At 36.1% G+C, this 27,083-nt stretch overlaps 1 protein-coding gene across 3 annotated transcripts in view; it reads right to left on the minus strand.

Annotated features, from left to right (window-relative positions):
* Cdh8 (cadherin 8) overlaps window positions 1-27,083 on the minus strand; it is a 334,360-nt gene that overhangs the window by 93,136 nt on the left and 214,141 nt on the right. For all 3 annotated transcript variants that reach the window (XM_050144038.1, XM_050144039.1, XM_050144037.1), the window contains exon 7: window positions 13,669-13,805. In XM_050144038.1, the coding sequence (XP_049999995.1) occupies window positions 13,669-13,805 (137 nt within the window). The remainder of the gene's footprint in view (window positions 1-13,668; window positions 13,806-27,083) is intronic.

The raw sequence follows: 27,083 nt of genomic DNA on the forward strand, positions 1-27,083 counted from the left end.
CTATCCATTAGTGTTTTCATATTGTTTTATGCATCTTAATTTTGATATTAGTAATTCAAACTATTTTCTTTCAAAGATAACAAAAATATGCAAGCATATATATCATTAGCCATTTAGCAATTGCAGCAATCTGTTTTATGGATCAGGGAAAATCTCTTCTGTCACTTATGTGATCAGGATAGTGTAAAGCACAAATAATGTATTCATATTTTTATAGCGATAATTTTACCTGAAATTCCACAAACAATTCCTAGACTCTCGAGTCCCCTAGCTTTTATTGCATCACTGGTGCAGAGGATAAAGATTTTTTTCCCAATAAGTTTCAAATATTTCATTATTTTATATAAATGACCTTTATTAGACTCATGATAAATTTGGAAATATTACAGTATACAGCATACTCATAATGAACAAAGACTAAAATTTAACAAGTATTCTTATCCCTCTCCCAAATGTCAGACCTGTAGCCAATTGCATTCTCCAAATTTCTCATCCTTAAGCCTGTACTCTGTATTATCATGCAAGGCTACAGCCACTAATGAGTCATTGAATAGCCACAAAGAAATCTTAGTTCCTCACTATCCAATGAGATAATAAAGAAAACCTTGATATAGAATTGCACCAAGGTCAAGAACAAAGTTTACCTTTCCAATGTGATTGATAGCTCCTGCAACCTTTCCGTCTGAATGTCTCTATTGCAGATGACATGATTATAGGATATTTACCTTTAGAAACCACCCAAAATTTTTATAAGAGAGTAATAGAAAGCCAAGTTATAGAAAGACAACTACACTGAATTTAAAATGGGGAATTTTATATGTTCTCCTACATGTTTTATGTTATTCTTTCCATGTAATCAACAAACATTTTGATTCCCTTATTTTCCCACATATGAAGAATATCAAACATAAGTCCTTAAAGTGGGAATGATGACTGAAAAAAGGAAGTGTTTACACTCAGTACTAACTTGCAGCATCTCGAATAAAATATATAAATAAATAAAAACATATAATAAATAAAACAGGAGATCTTTGTGGAATGCTCACATTTAAAGCTGCTATAGATAAAGCTAAAGAAACCAGATCAAGCTGAACACGCCACTCATTTTCATCACAATGTTGAAGAACCTTCTGGATGTTCTTCCATTGTCCAGTGGCCTATGATCTGTCATGCAGTACCTCCCACTTTGACCGTGAAGAGCTCTAGAGTAGACACCACCTAGGTGGAATTCATCACCTCCTTACTCATGCTGGTGTGTGTGATTCTTGTCTCTAGCAGGGCAATATTACCCTTGCCCACAGGGGCTTCTTTCACTCCAGAAACTCCATGGAGACGAGAACTAGGCTTTCAACAAACTTTGTCCCTAGTTGGAATCACTGATACCTTAAGCACACATTCTATATTTATTTTGTACATTTAGAAATGGCCTGTCTGATCTTTAAGCTCTTTATGATAGACGTCATTGCAAACACAAGCACTCATTCAAAGGACAAAGATCACAGAACGATTATGAAATCAGCACTTCTTATTTTCTCTAAGGTCTCATATTTTTACGCTACGGGTCATTTATAGAATATGGAACTGCTTTTTATGATCCATGTCTAACCATTTTCTTCTAGTATACATCTACATATTTTCAAATTTATTTTAGCTATTAGGTACCCTGAGTAGTCACTCCACATCAGTTTCTGCTTTATATTCATTTTGCCTTCTTTGAAATAAACACAAGTGTGTTTCTATGGTATTTGATGGAGTTCATCTTTGTATCTTTGTAACTGCTTCATAATTATATTGGAAATGTGAAAAACAGTTCAGCAGGAAATCAAGTGCTGACTCAGTGTGGGTATTTTTATATCCTAAGATATTGAAATATAAACAGGCAAAGAGAGTTAGATGCTGTGTCTAACATGCAATCTAATGACAAATTTTATTTAAACACCAGTAAAGAATTTTTTCCATACACATATTTTTTCACAGTGTGTTAGTTGTTTATTTGATTGTTAAACAAAGCAGCTAAATAAAGCCAAGAAAGCAATGCTTTTTAAAAATAGAGTAGCTGACTGTATGTTGAACATGGTGTGCATGCATTCACCTGAAAAGCACACTCAGAGGATTTATCATTTCATTGTTTAAAAATAGTGTATATGTTTTGTGACATGGATACATGCATACACTCATGTGCATTATAACATAATAAAGGTTTCCTGAATTGACAGAGGGAGTTTTAGCCTTATATTAAATAGCATCGTTTATTTTCACTGGTTAAAAATGAGGCAGGTCAAGAAATTGTCCATGTAGAGATAAAATATTGTTAGTACCAGCTCTCTTGAAACTCATACTTCTTTGATTGCAGTGTCCAAAATTTTCTATTCCACACTTTTTATCCAATTTTATTCTGTGTCTTTTTCTTCTAGCCCATTATCATGTATTCACGGTGAAATTATAACAGCTGGAGTGTGGCGCCAACTGCAGCAACATTCCTGGCTTATCTTAGTGGGTAGCAAAATCACTTAGATGCCAATCTAAGCCCTCGATTCAGAGTTAAATCATTTTAGAATTAAGAAGCCAAAGTTTTTTTAAGAGTGAAAATTCCTCTGCAGGAGACTTCACAGATGTAAATATTAAATTTCTCATGCTCCTCTGGATCTCATCCATCCCAGCCAGACCCGTTCAGTACTTTTAGTGGGAAGAGAAACTATGGATTCTTCAGTGTGTTCCATAATGTCTCATGAGGAATTTTTTGAAAAAGGTGTTAATCCTAGAATTGGGAATAATGGGAAATTTTTTTCATGATCAAAATTGCTCTCACCTGTATTTGCTCATGAAGATTTGGTGAAATAAGAAGGGGTGTGAGCAGACGGAAACATGTTTTACAGAGGCCCACTCTGAATTTTATTGGTGTGAACTACATACACTTTATTAATCTTCATGAGCAGATATATAATACAATTCAGAACTTGGGATTGAGAGTAAGACAGATTTAGGATCAAATCCACACTCCTCAATCTATCTGGTAAGCTTGTACTTTGTCTTTGCTTCATTGGGGGAAAAGAATGGATGGCAGGGACCCACCACTATGGGAGAGCTGATCACATTAGCAAGCTTAGATGAGATCAGAGCACTGAGCATCACAGAGCGAGCGGGACACTCTCACCACTCTGTGTGCTAGTCAATAGGACTTACAGTCTCCAGAAACAATTACTCCTCTTCAATCAGTACTTTTAAACTGAAACAGACTTCTGAGTATTCAAATTTCACCTCCAATCCAGCTTTCCTTTTAATTTGAAGTCATATTGCTGGGACTCTAACATCACTCCTCACACTGAAACCAGCAACATTAATCCAAAAAGGGAGCATCGTTGAAACACTTTTTTTTTTTTTATCAGTGATCTGTTTTAACTAGCCTTGTTAAATGATTCCAAATGTTGGTTCATAAACATAGTTCCCCACTTCCCTTCTCTATGGTATGACGGATCCTGCTCCAGAATGTATGTTCAGATCCTGAGCCCTAATTTCCTTTGCGTTTGTGCGTTTGGTGCCTTAAAATCAAAAATAGCCATCATTTCCTTTGAGTTTATTTTTTGGCTGTATCTATGCCCTTCCACATTCTTCATCTTTAGAATGTGCTCTGGGCTTAGTCCCGCCTCTTGCTATGAAGAGTTTAGCTTGAACACACAGTCAAGGCACATAAACAACTCTACTAAAAGGAGCCAGCCCTTTTTGCTCCAGGCATCTCTTTATTGGTGAAGATTTAGAGAAAGTTGATACACGTGCAAGAAGAACTGCTGTGTTTGGCAAGGCTAACAGAATTTTGGCTGTTTGGGTTGGGAAAGGGTTTCACACTTAAAAGTAGGCAACACCAGTACCCAGTACTGACCGCAATTTCAACTCACATTCTTTTCCAAAATTGCTGCAACTCCAAGGTGGCCACTTCTCTTTTCTTAGCTAATAAGCATTGCTGTATGCACACCACCAGCAGTAACTAGCTGAGTTAGTGTGGCACTTCCTGTGACTAACAGAATAGTCTTTGAACTTGGGTTACATTGAGGATAGTCTTTGTCCTACAGAACCCTAAATATAACCCTTATAAAGGTGACTACAGATTGACTAGCAAATACCAACCCAAGTTATTATACATTAAACATCTAACATCTTTCTACCCATCCACTTGGTTTGGTACAGAAATGCAGGTGACCGGGGACATTCAAAGGGAATCAAGGTTCTATTTTTAGCCTCAGACCCAAAGCTTTGGATTAAAGATTCTTGTAATCAGAAAACAAGGTGCACTTTCATTCTTTCGGCTTTGCTGTTCTGTAACCTGCTGCCGCTTGTTCAATACAGATCAGATTAAATGATAAACATACTTGTTGGGTAATGAATTATGGGATGGCATTGTTCCAGGCTTGCCTCCCGGCTCTTGAAGGGATGAAAAATAACATTTACTAGATCAGAAGGCCTGACTCTTGGGGGGTGGGGGGGACAGGAGACCCAGGGCTCCTCTCCTCTAGCACCTTTCTGGTGGCCTCTGACTCCCCAGATTGGTTGATACTCCAGAAGAGGTCAATGTATGTACAATCAATGTTCCACAATTTTTCTACAAGAAGTGCACCTTGACACTTGCTGTTCTTATTGGGTTCAGTCAGTCACTTAGGAAAAAATAATGTCTTAAAAATTCTAGATAGCAACAACACAGGTGTGCTTTTCTGCCTGAAATTTATAATTCGTAAGTGAGTGATATATATTTAAAAATCTCTTTTCCATCAGTTGATTAGTAGTGCCTGTATAGAGTCAGAATCAGTAGGGTACTTCCTAATGCTGATAATGTATTTCCTTGATTTACTCCTTCATCTAGCTAACTTTTCAAGCATTTTGTTGGGTGTTTAGGATAAAATACTGATTTAAAAAAACATAGCAATAATATAATGATGCATAAGATTTGGGCATGTAACTACTTTTTTGTTTTAAAGATACGCTTTTAAAAATCTCAAGATTATAAAAGTAAATACTTAGAGTTGACTAGTGATTTGGATGCACTATACATGTAATGCATAGGAAACACAGCAACTTGATCTAGCTGAGAAAATTCTATAAGGAACCTACAGTTTGAAGTTAAGTCATTTCCCAAAAACTTAAATGCAGAAAATCATTATGTTTATTTTTATTTGCATAGAGGCTAACCAAGTCTGCTCTTTTAACTCCTGAAAGTCTCCTTTGACTAGTGTATTTGTAAGTAACTGTACTTTTTCTTCTGGTCTATATATATAAAAATGATTCCTCCATCTTTATAGGGAAAACATAACCTGGGGGTAAATTGATCCAATATTGCCCTATGTTTGTATACATCTGTTTAGATACATAATGTAATTCTCACATCCTAGGGTTTGGTACTCTATCCTAGGGACAACAGTATGCCATGGGTGGACCATATGCACTTGAAAATCTGAATTCACAATTTCTATTTACCTACTTTCTGTGCTCTTTCTGAGGTAAAGAAAAGGTGATGCCAATGGTAGAGTGGTTTCTAAAGAGGCCAGGAAGGGGTCAAGCTTCTTTTTATGCCCCGTTATGGATTATTATGGGGTTATTACTGGGTTACTATAAATTATATTGCCACAGCAAAGATCACATGATTCAAGTCTGTAGTATCATTCTCAATACACTTATCATTTGGAATAGAATGGAGGCAAGAGAGAGAATGAATAAAAAGAGATGAAGAAGATGCACAAATAAACTATTGGGATAGTTACAGGCTGACAAGATAATCAAAGAGAAATTCCCAAGTCAAGATTCAGAGAAATAAAATGAAAGCCATGCCCCAGGAAACATGGCAGGAGAATCAACAAGAATAAAAGAAAACTGGCCTGAGCTACGCACAATGTTGCTTTCATCCTGAGCCTGCATCAGTCATGCCCCTTTGTCTTAGAATGACATTGCCTCCAATCCCTCCCCATTGGGAAATTCTTTGGATGCTACTTCATTTCCCAAGAAAAAATGCTATCCCTTTCATATTCCCTGTTTTAATTTTTCATTTCGTCTCTCTCTTAATCAGTTCTATTTTTGTGAAGAGAAACTATGATCAAGCCAACTCTTATAAAAGAAAGAATTTAATTGGGACCTAGCATACAGCAGCAGAGAGTTAGTCTATTAGTCCCATGATTGGGAACATATTGGCACAGGCAGGCACGGTGCTGGAGAAGTAGCTGAGAGCTATATCCTGATCCTCAGGCATAAAGCAGAGATAGACATTGTGCTCTGTGTTTGCCTTTGAAACCTAAAAACCCACCTCCAGTGATACTCCTCCTCCAACAAGGGCACACATCCTAACCTTTCCCTAAAGAATACTAACTGAGAAACAAGCATTAAAGTACATGAAACTTTTGGGGCCACTTTTATTCAAACTGCAACATTCATTTCATCCTGTCCTGCTTGGATGAGAACCCTGATCTCCTCCTAATAATACCTGTATGCCTATCTGCGTTTCTAGATGTTTTAATGCATTTGGCATGCAACTATGTTCCCAAATCATTGTATTTGGCACAGGCATATAATTCCAGTGAGCCTCTTAGGCACTTAGAGCTCTTTTACCCTACCTGCATTTGAACAATCAATGTCCACTTTAGCGCTTATTGCCTCTACTTTTCTGTGAAAGTGGTACAGATGGATGTGGACTCTCTTGTTCTACACTAAACACAAAAATGATACTGATCCTAGTGAAGTGCTAATCCTGACTCCGATACCTAATATGCACATTGAAGCATAGTGAATCCTTTCTTGATGTTAAAAAAGTCTTCAGTTTAATCATCGTGTACTAGCATGTAAGTATATAAACACATGCCTGTTTAACTTTGGGAGCCATGCCTTAATAAGTGCTTAGTCTACCTTGCTTGAATCAAGGATGTGTGAGTTGGGTGAAAATATATATACCTACAAGAAAGACCTGCACCTATTAGTAACAAGCAGGCTTTGATCAATTACCAAGTTTTCGCTGTTGTTTTCTTTTTCTATTGTTGTGAGGAAGGGAAAGAAATGAAGAATAGATAGCACAGATTAAATAAATATCTTAATTTCAGAAAATAATAAAACCCAAAGACAGGATTAACTATAGAACATATGAAGAATTTATCCCTTTGAAAGAGTATAGATATATCTATTCTGCACTAAAAGGCATAACACTATCTCTTAAAATTTAATTCTGATTATACCCAAGAGTAATTAATATTTCCATTTCCCAGACGAGAAAACTGAAAGCAGAAACAAAGGAATATTGTGCCTAGAGATAGAAAGCCAAGTCATTGCCAAGGCTTCAAGTCCACTTAATTCTAAAACCCCAGACTCTTCTCTATGAGTGGGCAAAAATACAATACATACTATTTAGCAACTTAGGTTGAACAAAACAATTATTCTAGCAACTTGGCTTTATGCCAAGAAAAAAAAACATTCCTTAAATGCTATCAAACTAGTGTTTTTCCTGGGAGATTCAGCCATCATTAGTGAAAGCTTCTTTTGCAATGCTGTGTGCGCTTCACTGTAGTGGGCCTGAACAATGCATTATCACTAACTCAAAGATATTAATTTAATGGGCAATTATATGCTTCTTGCTTGGGATACTTTCAGGTAACCAGCAGTAGTGCGCATGCTTTCTGGAAATGATAACTGCGAGTTCCCGTGTACACAGTTCTAGAGTTCTGTCACTGTAGATCCCACACCATCAAGTTCTGTGCAGAGGCCAGTCTTTAAAATCGGGGTTCAGTGTCTCTGGAAACTCCCTGGAAAGGATATTCTAAACAGTTAAGTTTCTTCAAAGTCCTCGAATGCTCTGTATCTCTCTTATAGCTGCATGAAAAACAACTCACATTCTTCAACTCCCAGTCCTGGTCCAATTCAGTCCAGTAAGTACATAGCAAAACCCCACACAGTGAGCGGAGACAAATCGTAAGATGAATGAGATGAAACACCCGCCTTTCTCCTCCCTGTCTTCATTGCTTATAAGTTCAAATGACCACCTGACATTGGACGTTGGGTGATGAATCCAACACTGTGAAGAGTAGGTTCTGGAATCTATCTATTGTAGAACTAATTTAATAAAGCTAGATCTTGGGACAGATGAAGAACTATCTTTTGTTTATGATTTTTAAACAATTACTTGTTTCTATTTTATGCATATGATTTTTTCTATTAGCTTGGAAACTTTATTGAACTATTTCTATGTTAAAAAAGATGCAATATATATATAATTTTTGTTTTAAGGCATTCCTACTTTTTAATCATTAATATTTATTTATTATTTAATATTATTTGGTTTTTAAAACATGGTTTCACTGTGTATCCTTCGCTAACCAGAACTCAGTCTGTTGTCCAGCCTGGCCTCAAACTTACGAAGATCTGTTTGCCTCTGACTCTCCCTCCAGAGTTGGGGAGGCGGTATGCCACCATGACCTGGCTATTTTATTTTATTGAACTATGTTTTTAAATTTGAAATATAACTTCTTCTCCTGTAGTGTGGACCGTGTGGGTTCCTGGTGCTGGGGGAGATCAGGAGATGACATAGGAGTTCCTAGAATGAGAATTCTAGATGGCTGTGAATTGCTACTTGGCTGATGGATCAATCCCTGGTACTCTACAAGAGCAGCAAATGCTCTTAACTGTGAGCTACCTGTATTGTGTCCTCTAATCTCTAAATCTAATCTGGAGTTAAAATTCTAGTTGGAAAAGTCTCAAACCCCTGCCTTTTTAAAAAAAAATAAGTTTTAGTAAAAGACAGCCTGCTTTGACAATAACTGCTGCTTGGCATGTCAGGCCCCTCTATGTGAAAACACTTGCACTTTTCAAAAGAGGGCTGACTGTTGATGAAATGTATTATCATTTGAAATGCGGGTTTAATTGCACAGTAAATGCCTTCAAATGTTATTTCCTTCCTTTCTTTCTGAGAAAACATTTTGAAGAAAGTTGAGCATGCTATCTTTATGGTGCCCAGCTAGAGAACCCGAGAAGTAATTCTGCCAGCCAGTCAATTTAAACATTTGAATATGTGTCATATGATCCTGACTCCAGCAGGACCTAAACATGTTACTGTCTTCTCAGTCCTGAACTGATTTTAACTGAGTATGCTCAAGGATGTGCTTGTGCTTAATATTGTTTGAATATGTATTATATATACATAAATATATTATATATTTATTGTGTATCTGACCTAAAATTTCCATTCTTTCTTTACTTCTTAACTCAGATTAGGAAATAGGAATTAATGACAAGAATTCAGATTGAGCAGCATATAAAAAAGAAAGATTATTCAACTGAAGATTTTGTATTTTCTTTTATACCCCAACCTTTGTTTCGTACAATATCCTGAACAAGTCACTTACAGCATGTTCATGTGTTACTGTCTTGGATATCTATATAGCACTACCTACTTTCAAGGGGTTATTTAAGGATTAAATGCATTATATAGCTTATATAATTTTATCCCACTATTAAGTTGTTCAGCATATTTGAACTCAAATGGGTCCTAACTGTTCTAATAAACAACAGCTACACGGTATAGTTTCTGGAGATGGGTATGTTGCAAGCAGAGGTCTAGTACTCCTATCTAATCTCTTGCTAACACGTGGGCATCTAATTCCAGGCACAGGGCTCTCATGAGACATTCCAATTGATCAGGATGGCAGGCTCGATCTGTAATTACTGAAATACTTTGGTAATACACACCGAGTGCTATCTCGGTCTCATTTAAGTTAATCTGGCACAAGAGAATAAAGGATGATGTCTCCATTCACAAAATAGGTAACAGATGGACTTGCCTAAAATCCACTTCTTAAATTCATTTCATTTGTTTAAATCTTTTTCTCTGATGAGACTGCATCCCGACAGGAATTTTAAATGATTCTCCTGGAAATGAATATTTTTCTATCATTATTAGAACCTTCTCCTGTGGGGTTCTGTTGTCCTGGATGGCTTTCATATTCCTGTTAAATACAACAAACACCCTTTGAAATATATTTCCCAAGTGAGAGTCTATGGCTGTCAAGATAAATATTGCATTAGACACTCCATAATCAAACCGAGTCACAACTCTCTAAAACATTTTCACAGTTATTCCACTTTTTCTAAGTTCTCAGGATCTTATTTCCTCTACTTTACATTATGATTTTGAAAATGGATAGCTTAATTCCAGTGATACCTAGCTTACCTGAAGATCACAGTGCCCAGCTAAACCACTAATCGCTAGGAGCTGGTGGCTCACACCTTTAATCTTAATTCTTGGGAAACACATGCCTTTAATCCCAGCAACATAGAGGTGGAGACAGTAAGGGATATGGCATGGCAAAGAGAGGAATATAAGGAGGGAGAAGATAGGAGCTCAGATGTCGTTTGGATGAGCAGTCTGGATAACAAGGCTGTCTGACGGCAGGAGTGCCCCTTTGGTTTGAGAATTTGGGTAGAGGTAAAAGGTCTCTCTAGTGGCTGGCTGTATCAATTCTCTGATCTCTCAGCTTTCACCCCCTAATATCTGATTCCAAATTTTATTTATTAGGACCAATTAGAAATCATGCTACAATTAATTGTCATTTAAAGTTTTTAGATTTATGCCTAACCAAGAATTTATTTTAAATGCAAAAGTTAATTTTTTTTTATATTCTCATTCTTGTTAGCATTAAGAACATGACTACAAAAAATCAGATTGGCAATAGGTTACCATTTAACAATTTTACCTAAATTAATTTTCTTGGCTGAAATAAACCAATTAAGGTCATTGAGGCTTTACTCATCAAGTTCAATGAAATTAAATAAAGGGACTGAGGATAAGAAGAGTCTATGAGTAAACTGTTATATAACTGAGGAGACCTCAACTCAAAATCCCTGAGCCCAACTGAATTCAGCACCAGGAGACAGAGCAGAAGGCATTTGCCAATCAGTCAAGCTAAAATGGATATGCGCGCGCGCACACACACACACACAGAGAGAGAGAGAGAGAGAGAGAGAGAGAGAGAGAGAGAGAGAGAGAGAGAGAGAGAGAGAGAGAGAGAGAGAGAGACCTATTTACACTTTTGTCAGTGGCAAATCTGAGTGCTTACTATAATACGCTTCCAAAAAGTCTTATTTTGTTAATTGTCTTTTAGTTTGATTTTCCTATATTTGCAGCACGAATCATGTTAATACTAACTAGCTGTTTCACTATTATAGCAAGGGCTATTTTTCATTTTTATTTCAAAATAATTTTTACTGTTATCTTAAATTCATCAAGGGAAGTCCCTGTTGGCATTTTTTTTTCTCTCTACTAACAACATGGACCAGATTGAGTTTCAGTCATTCATGGTTTTTCTCACCTCTGTACCTATCTTTATGGATATCTCAGCCCACCACAATGGACTCTTTCTAGGGCCAAAGGAGGGGAAACTAAGAAAACTGGGTTTGGGGCTATTTTACTCCCTGTAGTATCCACACTGAAAGGAATGAAAGATGTGCATATCCCTGGCAGGGCTTTGGTACTCTTGTCTTCCTGGAGTTAATAGCTCCTTGCCCCAGAACATCTGCTTTCTTTTGTCTTTCTCATTTTGAGATTCCTTGCAAATGAATCTTTTGTTTCTAGATTGCCCTGAAATGTTTCTTAAACACCTGTTTGGTGAATTCATTTACTTTTGTTCCTTAGAACAGAGTACATGATTGCTTATAATTGGGACAACCTTGATGAATATTAAAACAGAGGCATCGTTCTCATTAAAATTGGAGCAGAGGTTAAGGTTAACTTGAGTAGATTGTATTCTATTCAGGAAAAAAATATATTTTAAAAGTAACTACTGCTTATATGCCTTATAAAGAGTCTATGAGTAAACTGTTATATAACTGAGGAGACCTCAACTCAAAATCCCTGAGCCCAACTGAATTCAGCACCTTCAGGCTTTAAATTCCCCTTCAGGCTTTAAATGGTCTTAAGCTAATGCAATGGAATTCACGTTTTCTTCTCTTTTAAAAGATGAAAGTGATAATGGCACTTGAGCACTCTAAATTATAAGCATTTCATGTCTGTACACTTCTGAATGGACTTAACACTTCTAATAATCCCAGACAAGCAAAAGATGTGCTTTGTTTTACTGTTCCCTTACTGTTACAGGGAAGAAACTGCAGACACATTAAGGCCTGAGGGGGGAAAAGAGTATCTGCAACCAGGCAAGTCAAGTCAGTTTTCAAGCCCCGTGTCTACCCAGACCCAGGCATTCTCTCCATTTAAATATGCTATCAACCCACACAGACGCTGGTCTTCTGTATTTAGATTCTTTTGTGTACGTTTCCTATTCGGACAAGGTTTCATCATGTAGCCCTTGTCAAAAAAAAAAAAAAAAAAAAAAAAAAAAAAAAAAAAAAAAGAAAGAAAAGAAAAAAGAATCCAGATCTCCTTCTCTCCAAGTCTCCAGTGCTAGGATAACAGGTTTGCCCCACCACATCCAGCGACAATTCTTTATACAAGGCTCCACTCAGGAAACTCTTCATACCTCACAGATGCATCCTTCTATACACCTGGGTATCTATCTGTCCATCCCCATGTCTCAGAGATGCTTCCTTTGTTTTCACAGTTGCTAGTCGAGAACAAAAAGTGGCTTTTAGAGTCTATAGCTCTAATTTTGCTCTGCACTCTCTCTGTGGTATACATAAGTGCCCATTATGCTTTATTAATGTTCCTCTTTCAACGTGTTTCTTTTGCTATGGATTAAAAACAAGGGTATTAATATTACCTCCTTTTTCACATTTTCTTTATCACAGTGCTTCTCGAATTCAGTATCATCTCATTTGAATTTCGGCAGCTTTGAAGGTTTTATCATGTCTTTCACAGAAATGTATTTTAATTCTAGGCCATGTGTATTTTGACTGGAAATAAAGTAAAAAGAGTGTTCTTTTTATATTTTGTGTGTTGGAGTGTGTGTGCGTGTGCACATGTGCTCACGAACACACATGCCCACTTTCCAATCCAGACACCTGTGAAGGGCGTAGATTGGCTGTGGGATGTCTTCCTCCGTCATTTCCCTATCTTATGTTTGGAGGTGAGATCTCTCACTGAGCCTTGAACTAGCTGTTTTAGCTAGACTGACTAATTAACAAACTCTCAGGATCTGTCTGTCTTTCCTCACAACTCTGAAGTCATGAAAAAACACCACCATGTTTGACTTCCTGTGTCATTAACAGGGACTTGAATCCTCCCATTCACATTTTTTTTTTAGGGAAAAAAATTAGTGAAGTAACATGCATGATTACAAAGACTGTGTCATATGAGTTTTTACTATGAACCTATTGTATTAGCTTCATTAAGTATAAAAAATCCTCATTATCAAAGGCAGGCAGAAGTGTTATTTTATTAACACTACAAACTGATTCCCTATAAAACAGCAGATTTTACACATAGCTTTAAGAAAAATGTCATGCTGAATTTTTATTAATTATTTTAATGGTCTATATTAAGAAAAAATACAAAAATATGCAGATATGAAAACACTTCCCTATAATATATATTATTAACATTTGTTAGTTTATTAGAGTGTAAATTGCTTTGTGTTGGAATGATACAATGAAATAAATCCCAATAACAACATATGTAAACGGGACCGAGCCTTTATAGTGTAATCAATCAGTACCAAATGAATATATTCCCAAAAAGAGGAGACAAACCCAGACACTTACTGATTTCAGTAGCAATAATGGTGATGTTGTGCCAGACACTTAGTTCTCTGTCCAGTGGGGTTGCCAGTGTTATCTTCCCATCATCTGCATTGATGTTGAATTGTCTCTCCAAGTCAGTGTGGCGGTCGATGGAAAACCTACAGAACAGAGAGATTATGATCTCCTTGTAGATTTCCTTGATGCTTACTTTGTACAACAGACCTTTAGTAACCCTTGGGGACTCATAGTTATGAAGCCAAATGAACTGGGAAACTCTGAGGTATCGTAATTTGTAAAACAAAATGACTGAATGAGGCCCAGGAAACTTAATAATTATTGTCTTAGGAGCAATTAGATACATATGCAACATGGAGGTCATAAACCACCATCCGTTTCAATAGGTAGCATCCTCAAAAACTGATGCTGATGAAGAGTTAATTGGACAATCTATCACATTTAGTAGACAACTTATGATAATTAGCCATTGCCACGTGATATAATATAACACAACAAACTCGGGCCAATGTTAGGTGTGCTGGCAGCATGTTATTCATTACTGCTTAAGGAAATACTGGTTTTTGATAAAATTGTGTGTCATACAATTTTCAGTTAAGTGGAGTGGCCAGCATTATCTTCTCGCCATATGCACTAACTATATAATGACTTAAATACGTAGTTAGATAACTGTCTTTAGGTAAATTGTGACTCTTCCATCTTTTTAGCTTTTTATTCATTAGAAATTGCATATTCAGGTTTTAGACTAGATTCAAAGACCAGCAAAATGCTGGATAACATTATTAAATCCTCTACCAATTAACAGTCACCACTAAAGAGTTTGGGATGGTACTAAAAGCTACTTAATGTTATTGACGTTTATTTATTGAGAAATTCCTTAATCAAATCAAACAATTAAAGTTATAACATTTGGTTTAGTAATGGCTCAGCTACAAATAAAACTCAGACAGTGACTACTAGTTATATAGGGAAAAGTCCATCTCAACTCTATAGGGTAATCAAAAAATTCACAAAAGATTCAAGAATGTCACAACATAGAAATTAATAGTCTCAACAAAATGTTGATGGTAGGGAAGTATTTATGATAAAGCCTTCAAATCTACAGTGCCTAGAGATGAGACCCATGCCCCTTCTACTGTAAAATAATGGCTGAGTGAACTACTGAAGTTCCAAAGTTAGCTGTAAAACATCTGGGCAGACACTTGTTTGTCCCACGTACTGTATATACTCTGACTCTTAAAAAGAGCTAAAAATGCCTGCTGGATTAATTATCACTTTCCATACCCAAATTTCTTAAGTACAATTTCCAGGCATTCCTGGGTTCTAGTAATTCTAATATTTTTTTTTGTGCTGCTGTTATTACAAACATTGATGGAACAAGTTGCTCAGAGGCCACAGTAAATGAGAATTAGGCAAATCACTGATGTCCAAGGAGCCCCTTTTCCAATGTATGTTCCATGTCTATTTGGTGGTTATACTGTGAGGGACTGGAACCTCTAACCTAAACTAGTTGGCACAGTGTAATATATTTCCAACAAAGCTCCTTGATTATCCCATTTTTAAATTTAAATAACAAAGACAAGAAACTTCTTCAGAATTTTCTTGCACTGATTTTTGCTCTCTCTCTCTCTCTCTCTCTCTCTCTCTCTCTCTCTCCATGTATTTACAAGCAGACCTGGAGGTTTCAAGGCTGGTTTGGGGATCTTCATCAACACTTCTTCCACTTTAGTCTTTATAGCAGGGTCTCTCAATCACACCCACAGTTTGCTAGTTCAGGTAGTCTCTCTAGCTAACTTGCCCTGGGAGAACCCTTGTTTTCTTCTTTAGAGACTGGTGGAGATTAAAACTCTGATATTCTTGGTGGCACAGCAAGCTCTTTAACCACTGAACCATTTTACAGACTGTTATATTTGTGGTTTAGTGTACATTATTGTTACTGGGTTAATTCATAAACACCAAACCTTTATCTCTTTGTAGAAAAACAATGAAGTACCTGTATATAAGAAATTAATGTGAAAAGAAAAGTAAATTGCCCATAAGTCTTTGGTTCTTTGTAGGTACTATCAATAGGACTGTTTATTGACGATAGTCAAAATTTTTCAAAATGTAATCCTAATTTAGTGAAGAGTATCGGATAGTGATGCATTTCTACCTATATGTAAAAAGCACAAACTAAGCCGGGCAGTGGTGTTGCACGCCTTTAATCCCGGCACTTGGGAGGCAGAGGCAGGTGGATCTCTGGGAGTTTGAGGCCAGCCTGGTCTACAGAGCTAGTTCCGGAGAAACCCTGTCTCGAAAAACCAAAGCTACAGAGAAACCCTGTCTCGAAAAACCATTAAAAAAAAAAAAAGGAACAAACTATAAATTCTGTTTGTGTTATTTAACTCCCCTAGTTCTATCAAAGGCCTAATTATAGACTTCAGTTTTTAGAGTGCCTGCTTATTACAGACTTTATGTCATCATTCATAGAAACTTATTAAATCATCAATAATTGCAGTCATTTAATAATGTTATAAGTAAAACCATAGTAACATTACATGATTTCACAATGGTGAGACTTGAATATGAAAAAGGGACTCAGTTGAAGTTTTTTTTCTTTTCCAGCTGAGCTGTGTCAGGGAAGGCTCCAATACTTCTAAAGAAGTTTATTTTATATATTTCTTTGCCAGTTTGAGTTTGTGATAAATTTTCTGGAGAATGAGTAACCTGTGAGATAATTTGGAAACATCTGTTCAGGAAGAACATTCCAGTACTGGATATTTATCAGGGCAGTGCTAGCTAGCTGTTCTTTCTGTACTTTATAGGCTCCAGGAACTCAAAGGCGTGAGAATTGAATCATTTGTCCTCCTTTATAGAAAGTAGTATAGCATTTGGGCATACAATTTGAAGCCTTTGTCACAACTGCCCAGTTGCTGTAAATAATGTTTAGACTATCTAAATATCTAATGCGGTATATATTCTATGTAAAAATTCACACTGTTTTTGAAATAAGAAAAAAAAAGAACTGCATATGTGTAGTACAGAGGCAACCATCCTAGATTTTATATCATGATATATAGAGGAAACATGGAAAGCTTGAAGAGAGACTGAGGATATTTGAATGTTATAAAACTCTTCTATGCTAGTCCAACCTATTATTTCATCCATATAAATTCAGAATAGCCTTCAGTGGATGAGTTTTGCTTTCCATAATTTTCTGAAATAGTCTACTTATTTTATGGAATCTAAATTATTTGGGGTTTTAATATAAGACACCTAGATATAAAACAATACCATTACACCATGAATAGAATATTTTTTTAAATATTGGGCTGTTTATATACCCTGTATGATAAATAGAAATTTAGAATGAACATGTGTGATTTCTTCTGAAACTCATTTATATATCAAGGAAAAAATGTTCAGCATTGGATAGAGATATTATCTAATTATTAATACTACTGTCAGAATTAGATACATAAGACACACTGTATTGACCAATATGAAATAAGCACAGCACAGCCACAGGGCTCTCAATTTACTTATGGGTCAATATCACCCTTGGATGCTATGTGTATATATAATACTAGAAATACAAAGGGGATACAGAGTATTAGGTTGGGATGTTTTGTGCCCCCTAAAATTATATTCGGGAATCCAAGTCTCCTCAAAATTATAGGCTGAATGACTAAAAGGAGCCCTGTCTGCCCTTCTTTTCCAAATGAAATCTAAGATAATCAGAAAGCCCTTCCTAACCACAATTAAAGACAGTAAGATAGCAATCTACAGTCAAGGAATGAGGGGCCTCATCAGAAACTGCTTTGCTGGCATACTGGTCTCAGACTTCCCAACATCTGGTAGTTTGAAAAATAAAATACTATTGACTTAAGATGCCCAGACTACAATACTTTGTTAAAAGTTTCTAGAACAGACAAGACTCAGTGTAAGAAGTATTATCTTTTCTCAATTTAGAATCCACCTATTTGAATATTCTAGTAATTCATAAGCATTAAAATGGGAGATCTAAGTAAAGATGATTCTCTAAATAAAATAATTAGGATTTAGGCTTCTTAATATCAGGAATAAAGTATTCTTTCATCATTTTTATAAACCTCTGGATAAATTTTAATCAACCTCATTTTCTTACAAACTCCGCTCTGACGTTTGAGAGCATGGTTAATTTCTTTGTTTCTTCTTAAGCTATCAGAAAAACCCCAGGCCATATGACATCACATGACCATAACCCTTGGGATAATATACAAAGGTCACTGGTCTGGGTTCATAATTTCCTATCAAGGATTCTTCATTAGCAAATTAGAGGGAAAAAAGACAAAACACTCTCAAGGAAATATAAGTTGGCTTATACGCAACAAATCAGGAGTAACAATTTGAATTTTAGAATCCGATCTGTCATTATAAGTCCTGTAAATGTGACCATTGAGGCAAATGTCTCAGAAGCCTACCCTGGTCACTAAGCTGGTCTGAGGTTTCTCCCATACTTCACTGAATACTATAAACAGAAGGTAGAACACAGGCCGACTTAAAGCCAGGACTCTTCAGCTGAAACTCAACTGAGGGGGGTGGGAGTTACATAAATCTCTTAGTCTTTGTTACCAGTCTATAAACTGTAAAAACATAACGACTTTACAGCCTATTGCATTGCAGTGAGATGAAAATAACAGTTTGAAAGTATAAAAGTAAATATATAAATGATGAGATCACTGAGGGACCAGACTGTTGTGGGAAAGAGAGTCCAGAAATAGAAAGATGTTAGCAAAGATCCTAATTCAAATAGTTTAATAGTTTCTGGAAGAGCAAACTGTCCTAAAAGACTCTAACACTATTCCCAAACTCTTCATGGTATTTGTCTCCATCGCTATTCACCTCTGGTACTGTGGGTATCTCAACAGAAGATAGACTTTTCTAGAAGAGAAGAGAAATGACACTAGCTTTCTAGGTCACGAGTCTTCCAGAAGTCATCATTACCACTTGGCCCCAGTCTTTGTAGAGTTTTCTTTCTGAAGAATATCTCTCCTATTATTCTTCAAACATTTGCCTGACCTCTGCTCTTTACTTTCAAAAAAGAGAAGGTTTTATTCATACATGGTAACATTAAAAGAGATTTTTTGCTGTTGTTATTTAATAGTGCTATGTGGAGACAATAACTTATTGAGTAAGTTATTATTATATGTCAATTGTGTTATTAAAAAGATTGGAGAAAAGGGAGAAATGGAGAAAAATATTTGTGTACTAGTATTAATGTCCCAAAAGGAACTATATTCTAGATGATACATTGACTTTATTTACATGGTTAAAATATACTTATTCCTTGATGTTTTATGTATGATTTGTGGATCCTTCACACGATTGTTTATGACGTTTTAGCTGAAAGATACAGATTTGAGCAGAATAATCTGCACATTGGAGAATCACCTTCCTGCCACAATAAGAAAAACTTTTCATTAATTGAGTGGGAAGTTGACTGTGAGAAAATGAGAATCTTGGGTCATGATTATATCAGCTTTAATGATGAGAATTTTGGAAAAACTTCCTTTCAAGTGTAAAGGACAGGTTTTAGAAGCCATATCATCCGTGATAACCAGTACTCACAAAAATCCTATTGAAAATTTTGTTATTTGTAATCCATACACCGCTTGGCTTTATCACAGTCTTTCTCTACAGTACAGTTGTGATTCCTGGAAGTAGATGCTTAGGACTTCATCAATTTTCTTTTGGGAATTAAGGCTAAATATGCAAGAAAATGTCAAATCAAAATTAGCACATGGCTCAAAGTGGTAATTTAACACAAGCTCAGTGACCGGACATAAACACATGTCATCGGTTTTGTTCAGTTAAGAGGAGCTTTCAGACATCAGAAATGAGTATGGGAAAATAGCATTGCTTGGTTTTGTGAAAACAACTGAGTGAATGCTATTGTGTTAAGAAACTGCCACATTACTGTTGCTGCTGATTATTAGAAACAACTTTTGCCTGATTAATCTGATACTCTAGCAGACCTAATTCATCTTCATATTTTCAAGACAGTATTTGGCTCAAAATTCTTACCACTTATATTTTTGAGTTTGGATGAGAAAGATTTACATCAGATTCATTGCCTATAACACACACACACACACACACAATATACCATTCTTCTTAACTTTCTTTTCTTGACCTATCCCCATTCTAGGTCAAGAAAAAGAAGCCTCAATCCAGAATGAATTCCTTTCCCAACTCTGCAGTTAAGAATATCAGAATGTTCCTTGGGTCCCAGTGACCGAGCATTGCTCAGCCAGGAAAAGTGAGGTGCAAGGATTCTTGGAAATGGCTGTTCTTACCTGCTGATGTCTAACCAGACAGGACAAAGTGGTGGCACTGCCCCCATACTCTGTCATAATCCTTGGATAAAGTGGACTCAGGGAGGATGTTACCTGAATTCTAAGTGTACTGAAAACTGAAGCATCTGGCTAGGTTTTTTTTTCCTTAAGAAATAAAGGTATTTATTTATTTTCAGTTATTTCTATGTGTATATGTGTTTGGGGGTAGGTGTGTGGGTATGCAGGTGAGTGCAGCTACCTGTGCAGGGCAGAGATTTTGGATCCCCGAGGAGCTGGAATTATGGGCAGTTGTGAGCTGTGTGATCTGGGTGCCAGAACCTGAACTGGATCCTCTGCAAGAGCTATATGCCCAAATAGATTTTTTTTCTTTTTTCATATCTTTTTTATAATTGATATGACATCTGTCATCTGTTGCACCTGTGAGGCAAGGGCTGATAAGGGGAGAAGTGGACAGGCACAGAACTTGGCGGCTGTTACCCCTTTGGTGGTCAAAATGACAAATGTCTGACACCAACTTCAACATTTTGGATTTTGTTTTGTTTTGTTTGTTTCGAGATACAGTCACATTGTGTAGCCCCAGCTTGCCTGGAATTCATTAATATAGACCAGGTTGACTTTGAACTCAGTGATTCTCCTGCCTCCACTGCCCAAGCGCTGGGATCAGCGTGAGCCCCTACCTGGCTCACACCTGGCTACTCACTTAAGTTTTTAACTTCACTTCAAGAAAAAAAAAAACAGAAAAGGTCAAGATTTCCTGAATGAATTGGCAGTGTGGAGGGGAGGGGAAGGTGGGAGAGTGGAGGAAGGAAGGGGAGATGGAAAACTGTATAGCTCAATAAAAATAATATCAGAATGTAACAATTTGATGATTATAACCACTTGCAAAATTTATCACGTTCTTTTGTTAGTCCCTGTGACTCCAGGTCCACACAGTCAAACTGCATATTGAATAAGAAATATACTCCAGAGGTTTACTTATTATTATAGCAACCCCATTAACAAACAGCATGGTGTAAACTGCATTTTCTAATGGTGATGTTGGTGAACTATCAGATGATTTTCTAAAGGCTTAATTTATTCATTTCTAACCACTCTGCTAAGTACTGTTATTTCTTTTTTAAAGTCACCTCATAAAAAGATTGCCTATGTGCAAATGTTAGCATTTCCTTTAAACAAGGCAATGTATTGTAGTTTCTCAGACTGTAATCCAAAGTGTTGTGGAAAGCATTTTTATTGTGGAAGATACTTGCACAGCTATCATTACATTAAACATTGACAAAGGCATTTGAAATATTATTATATCAGAGTTCCATATGAAAAAAAAATGTTGTGACATTCCTCCCTGCAATTGTCAAAGGAAGGAGAATGAAAACTCAACCTATATGTTTTTGAGGTATCTTTTATTTTAGTTAGGGTCAAATAAAGATATTTTAGTTTCCAAATATAGTTCAGTCTGCTAGTCTTTCCTTTCTCTGTGTGTGTGTGTGTATGTGAGTGACAGCATATCATTACAACTTGCTTCACATACACATTGTTTTAATAACTTTACAAATTGTATTATGTACAAGCTTATTCAGTATTGGAAGACAAGTCATGCCCTAAAGCAGTGGCTCTCAACTTGTGGGTCATGACCCCTTTGGGGTTGCACATCAGTTGTAAACATTACAATTCATAACAGTATCACAATTCCAGTCATGAAATAGCAAAAAAAAATACAAATAATTGTATTTATTCCACAACATAGAGAACTGTTTTAAAGGGTCACAGCATCAGGAAGATTGAGAACCACTGCTTTGTAGCAAGCTCACAGTTTCCTAATATTTTCCACTATACCCTACTTCCTAAAGAGCCCATCGGTTGTAAAATATTATTTTAATATATGTTACATCTGTTCATGCTGTGGAATAGTTCTTTAATGATGTAACTATGTAGTGCATTCTTTTGTGTTACATTAGTTTTACTCTGTGAAGCTGTGTCACTTTGCCTGTCTAAAACACCTGGGTGATCTAATGAAGAGCTGAATGGCCAATAGCTTGACAGGAAAGGATAGGCAGGGCTAGAATAAATAGAAGAGAGAATAAGTAGAAGGAGAAATCTGAGATGATGAGGGAAGGAGAAGAGGAGCAATAGAAGAGGATGCCACAAGATGCCAGCCACCCATCTATACAACCACCCACTGATTAAGGAGGAAAAGTTATTGTTTTGGTGGTCGGATGCTTAAAAGAAATCTCACACTAGCTCAGAATCGAGAAATAGATGGTCATTATTAAGGGATAAACAGGCAAATCAGAATTCTCTGCTTGACCGGTTGAATCACACGATCCAAAAGAGCAGCCGGCAGGAACAAAGCAAAGGGAATCAGAGAGAAAAAGAAGCAGAGCACGCACATTTGGCTTCCCCGTAAATAATATAAGAGGCCACACCCCAGTAGGCAGGCAAATACAAGCTGTAATACTTCCTACAGCACGTTATAGAATAAAGAAGGATAAAAAGCCTAGAGGCAGACAGTAGATGCGATAATTTAAGCTAAGAAAAGCTAGCTATAAGTAAACCAAGTTAAAACCAGGAATTTATAAGTAAAAATAAGCCTCTGTTTGTTTTATTTGGGAGCTGGAGGACAGGCCCCAAAAGAGTAAAAAGAATCTAAGAGAAACAAAACCCATCTTTCAAAACTACTATGTTTTGATGATCTATCCCTTGAAGTAGATTTATCATAGTGATAAAAAATTAATGTTACAAATTAAGTATGAGAACAACTAGCTTTATTAATGACCTAGCATTTTCTTACTGTACAAAAGACATGATATTAGGCAGTTATGAATTTGTCTTGTGTAACAGCCTATATACGACAAGGCAATGTAAGTATATGGCTTTCTTGGAGCTAAGAGTGAGACAAGAAAAGAGCCAAAAAGAATATAGTTCTACAAAAACTATTCCTATCAAAAATAGAAAAGAGAAAAAAATCCAGTATAGGCATATGTTCTGTGTGTCTGCAGAGTTTAAGCAGGACAATGACAATTTTGTTGTGGGATATTTGTACACCGTGAGTATTTGTACACAATCTGTTTTACTGTGATTGGTGTAATAAAAAAGCAGAATCGCAAATAGCTAGGCAAGAGGTAAAGGAGTGATTTCCAGAAACAGAAAAGAAATCTAGGCAAGCAGGAAAAGCCAAGAGAGGAAACAGGTGGTGCAGGATGGAGGACAGTTAGCGCCACATGATAGAATATAGATTGATATCAGGGTGTTAATTCAAGTTATAAAAGCTATCTGCGAACAAGCCTAAACTATAGGCTGTGCTTTCATAATTAATAAGAAGTTTCCATGTGATTATGTGGGTGATGACTGGCAGGACAGAGAGAATCATTTATGCATTATACAATTTGACCCAAAGTTAGTAATCAGTAAAGAAGTGTACCAAGTAAAGAATCAAGCAGGATATTACAAATGAAACTGAGGAGAGTTGAACTTTAAGAAATGGAAAGTAATTTGAAAGACTATTTATAATCTTCACGGTTCACCTTGCAGACAAAGGAATTTCCACCAATTCAGTGAGTGTCAATAGGACCACACCAACACAAAGATATCAAGATATCCTATATTGAAAGGCAGATTTCTTCTTCTTAAATGATTAACTTTTAGCACTGTTTATCATACTAATTTTATATTCTCTATCCACAAATAGCATTCAAATTAGACAAATGCTACATAGACAAAAATGTTAGAAGTAGTATATCAACACCTAGCAGTCAATATAAATCACACCCCAAATTAATACTTTATAAAACATGGAACTAATTATTGTGTCCTTTCTATCTTTTATTATTTTTGATAAGCCTTATATATTAATTTATCTTTTACTTATTCATATAAAATGGGAGAGTCATCAAATAAAATTAAACTACTTTCATTACCTTAAAGCTTATAGTTGTAAATAAAGGTACTATATATTTCCACAATAACAAAGACAATAAAATTATATCTGTAATATACTGAGCATGGTATTATAATAAGCAATAAACACACTACAAATGCTAAGTAACTAGCAGGAAGAATGATTTTGATCAGCTTCTTTATTTTTAATTTTGATCAAACATGTACACAATGCAGGAAAGTTACTCAGAAAGAGTTATGCAAAGCAGGAATCACAGATAGACAGTGCATAATTGTATCAAGGCAGTTTGGGTGAAAATTTTCTAAATGTACTTATGTTTTGGAATTTTAGCTGAATATCAGACCCAATTAGGAACTGCACAAGTTATTGTAGTCGGTGCTGGAATTTGCTAGTTAGTAAAATGTGTATGCTAGCTGTTGCAAATTAGTAATACAAGGATATCAAAACCACATGTTTAATTGACTAATGTGCAAAAGAAACAACACAAGTATAGCTTCTCAGTATCCTGCCATATGTAATTCTTTCTGTATCATAAAATAGTTTAATACCATAAACTCATATCTCCTAATTGAATGTCTGTTGCCTTTATATAATTTTTATACAAAGTCCAACATAATACATCTTAATTCCAGTTGATGTTCACTTGAATGTTGCCAAACAGCCCCCGTGATTACACCCTTCTAACCATCATCAATCCACACCTGCCCTGGCTAAAATCAGATCCTTCCTTTTGCCTTTTGCTCCCCTTTCTATCTTTGAATATATCTTCCATGATTTTTTTGACCATTTGCCTGTACATCATAAACGTTATTGTCATTACTACCATTGTGTGAGAGTCTTCCTGGGGAGTCCTATACAAATGTCTATGCACTATGTCAGGCAACTGAGGATAACAGACCAAATTTAAGCAACCACCAAGGTCCAATTTAATAAGCTAATGAATTACTATTGATTTACCTATAGAAATATGGATAAAGGGCTATTTACAGGAGCAGAGATGGCTAAAAGACAGCTACACCACCCAAATGTCACCAAGCACAGGTGAGAGCTCATGAAGACTGAACAGGTAGGTACAACTTGAAGAAAATTCAACAAGTCGCCCCTTATCTTACTGGCCATCTTAACTGCTTTGCCTCTTCTGTTTAGCTGAGCAGGCCTGAGGGTTGCTTTCCAGCAGCACTTCCTACATACATAGCCATGAGGAGGAAAGAGTGTGAGGTAGCATAGTGTGTCTTGTTATTTTCAGGGACTTCCAAAAATTTCTGAGTTGCACATTTCAGGAGTTTAACAAATTTTTCTGGAAGATGAATGTTTCACCTGCTTTTAGAAATTATGTTTTAAGGAGATTATCTACCATAAGGGATATTGTGTCTGGCATGAAAGTGCTACACAACAACTATAAAGCTGCAAACATCTGTAGGTCATCACAAATCTGATTTATACCGAGGGACTTGTTAAAAGGCAGAGAAACAAGGGCAAAGCTCCCCCTCTGGTTGCAATCAGCTGTTCTTAATAGAGTGGATCTAATAGACTTTCTATAGAACAGGAAAACAGAAATTTTCCACTTTCAACGTGTGAGCTCTCCTGAGATGATTCTGTGTTTTTCTTCTACACCATAAGTCAAATCGGATTGTCCTTCACCAACAGTAAGATTGCTTGTGCAGTGCAGTTTCAAAATTGGAATGTAGAAATTTAATTCAAAATTCTTTGTTGAAATAATGCCCATAAATATCTCGATATACAAATAGACTTCAGTATACCCTTGCTGTGATGTAGATAAGTAGCTTATTCTTATTCTTTACTCTTATGAGTAAAATAATGTAAAAACTGCTACTCAGATTCTTCAAGAATCTTTGTTTCTTTCAAAATGTAAACATTATTACTAAGGTGTTTTTTTTTTTTTTCCTGATGAGTACCTGTACTTTACCAAAGAGAAGATGTAAAACAGCTGTTTTTAGACTCTATCAATACTTTCCTTTTTTATTTCTATCTCTAATGACTGTTATCCTAGTTTTACACACTAAATTTTTGTCTTAAAATATTTTATTAACTCATGCAAATCAATAGTTAATGAGAGTCACCAGTCACTCTCACCCTGCCCCCATACCGCAGTGATAGAATTCAGGCCATTTGATTTGTTATTTTGGTGTTAGTTTCTGAGATTATCCAACAATTACGGATGTACTTACAGGAAGAAAACACAAGCTCACAAGTGTGGTAGTATTCTAAGGACTAGAACAGGCAGTTAGAATTGTGAATTTATGGAAAAGACTCTAGTACACTAGGAAACTCCCTTATTAGTGGAGTGATAACTAAGTGCCCTGTGATGTCAGTGGTTTGATATTCCATTCAGTCAAAACGTCATCAAATAAACTAGTCTCCAATGTGCTTAATCATTAAGAATGAGATATAGTCCACAATTTCGCCTTAAAGAAATAATGCTCGTGCAGATACTATGAGGGATGAGGTTAGAAATCCACTTCTAGTAGTACATGATCTATAGTCTTTTTGAGTGTCAGCAAAAGCTGTCCCAGGTAAAGCTATTATCAGGAAAACAGTTATAGAGACCCTTGCAATTCTACAAGAGGAAGACCTCCTGTGCTTAACAGTAGTATCTGAAAGAGACCTTCTAGGCTAAAGAAAGTGATTTTTTATTTGAATATTTTTCTCCTCCATTTTTGGCTTCTGCATATTTTTTCTTTCTCAAACTCTGTCCCCGCCAGGTAGAGGTAGCACACGTTTAATCCTAGCAGTAAGGAAACAGAGACAGATGGATCTCTGAGTTCAAGGCCAGCCTGGTCTACAAGAGTTGGTTCCAGGTCAGGCTCCAAAACTATAAAGAAACCCTGTCTTGAAAAAGCAAAAACAAAAGCATAAACTCTGATGCCTAGCATGTCTTATACTCTACTGCTCATCTCCAGAACATTCTAACCTGTAATAGATTAGTTACTAGAAATAAGGACATATTTAATTCTCAGAATTAATATAATAACATATTAACAAAATATACATGACATCACCACTGCTTAACTCTAAATACATATGAATAAAGACTAAGAAAGTATATCTCTTGCAGGATGCACAATATATTATTAATGAATGTATGCTAAAGTTTACTCAATTTCTACAAAGTGAAATTTTGTTCATGATTTTAGATATCATTATGCTACCAAGATTAGTGAAAGTCTCAAAACATAGAAATAGTGAAA

This window comes from Alexandromys fortis, unplaced genomic scaffold, assembly GCF_014885135.2.
Source record: "Alexandromys fortis isolate MF-2015 unplaced genomic scaffold, M_Fortis_MF-2015_v1.1 scaffold_1, whole genome shotgun sequence".
Taxonomy (NCBI): Eukaryota; Metazoa; Chordata; class Mammalia; order Rodentia; family Cricetidae; genus Alexandromys; species Alexandromys fortis.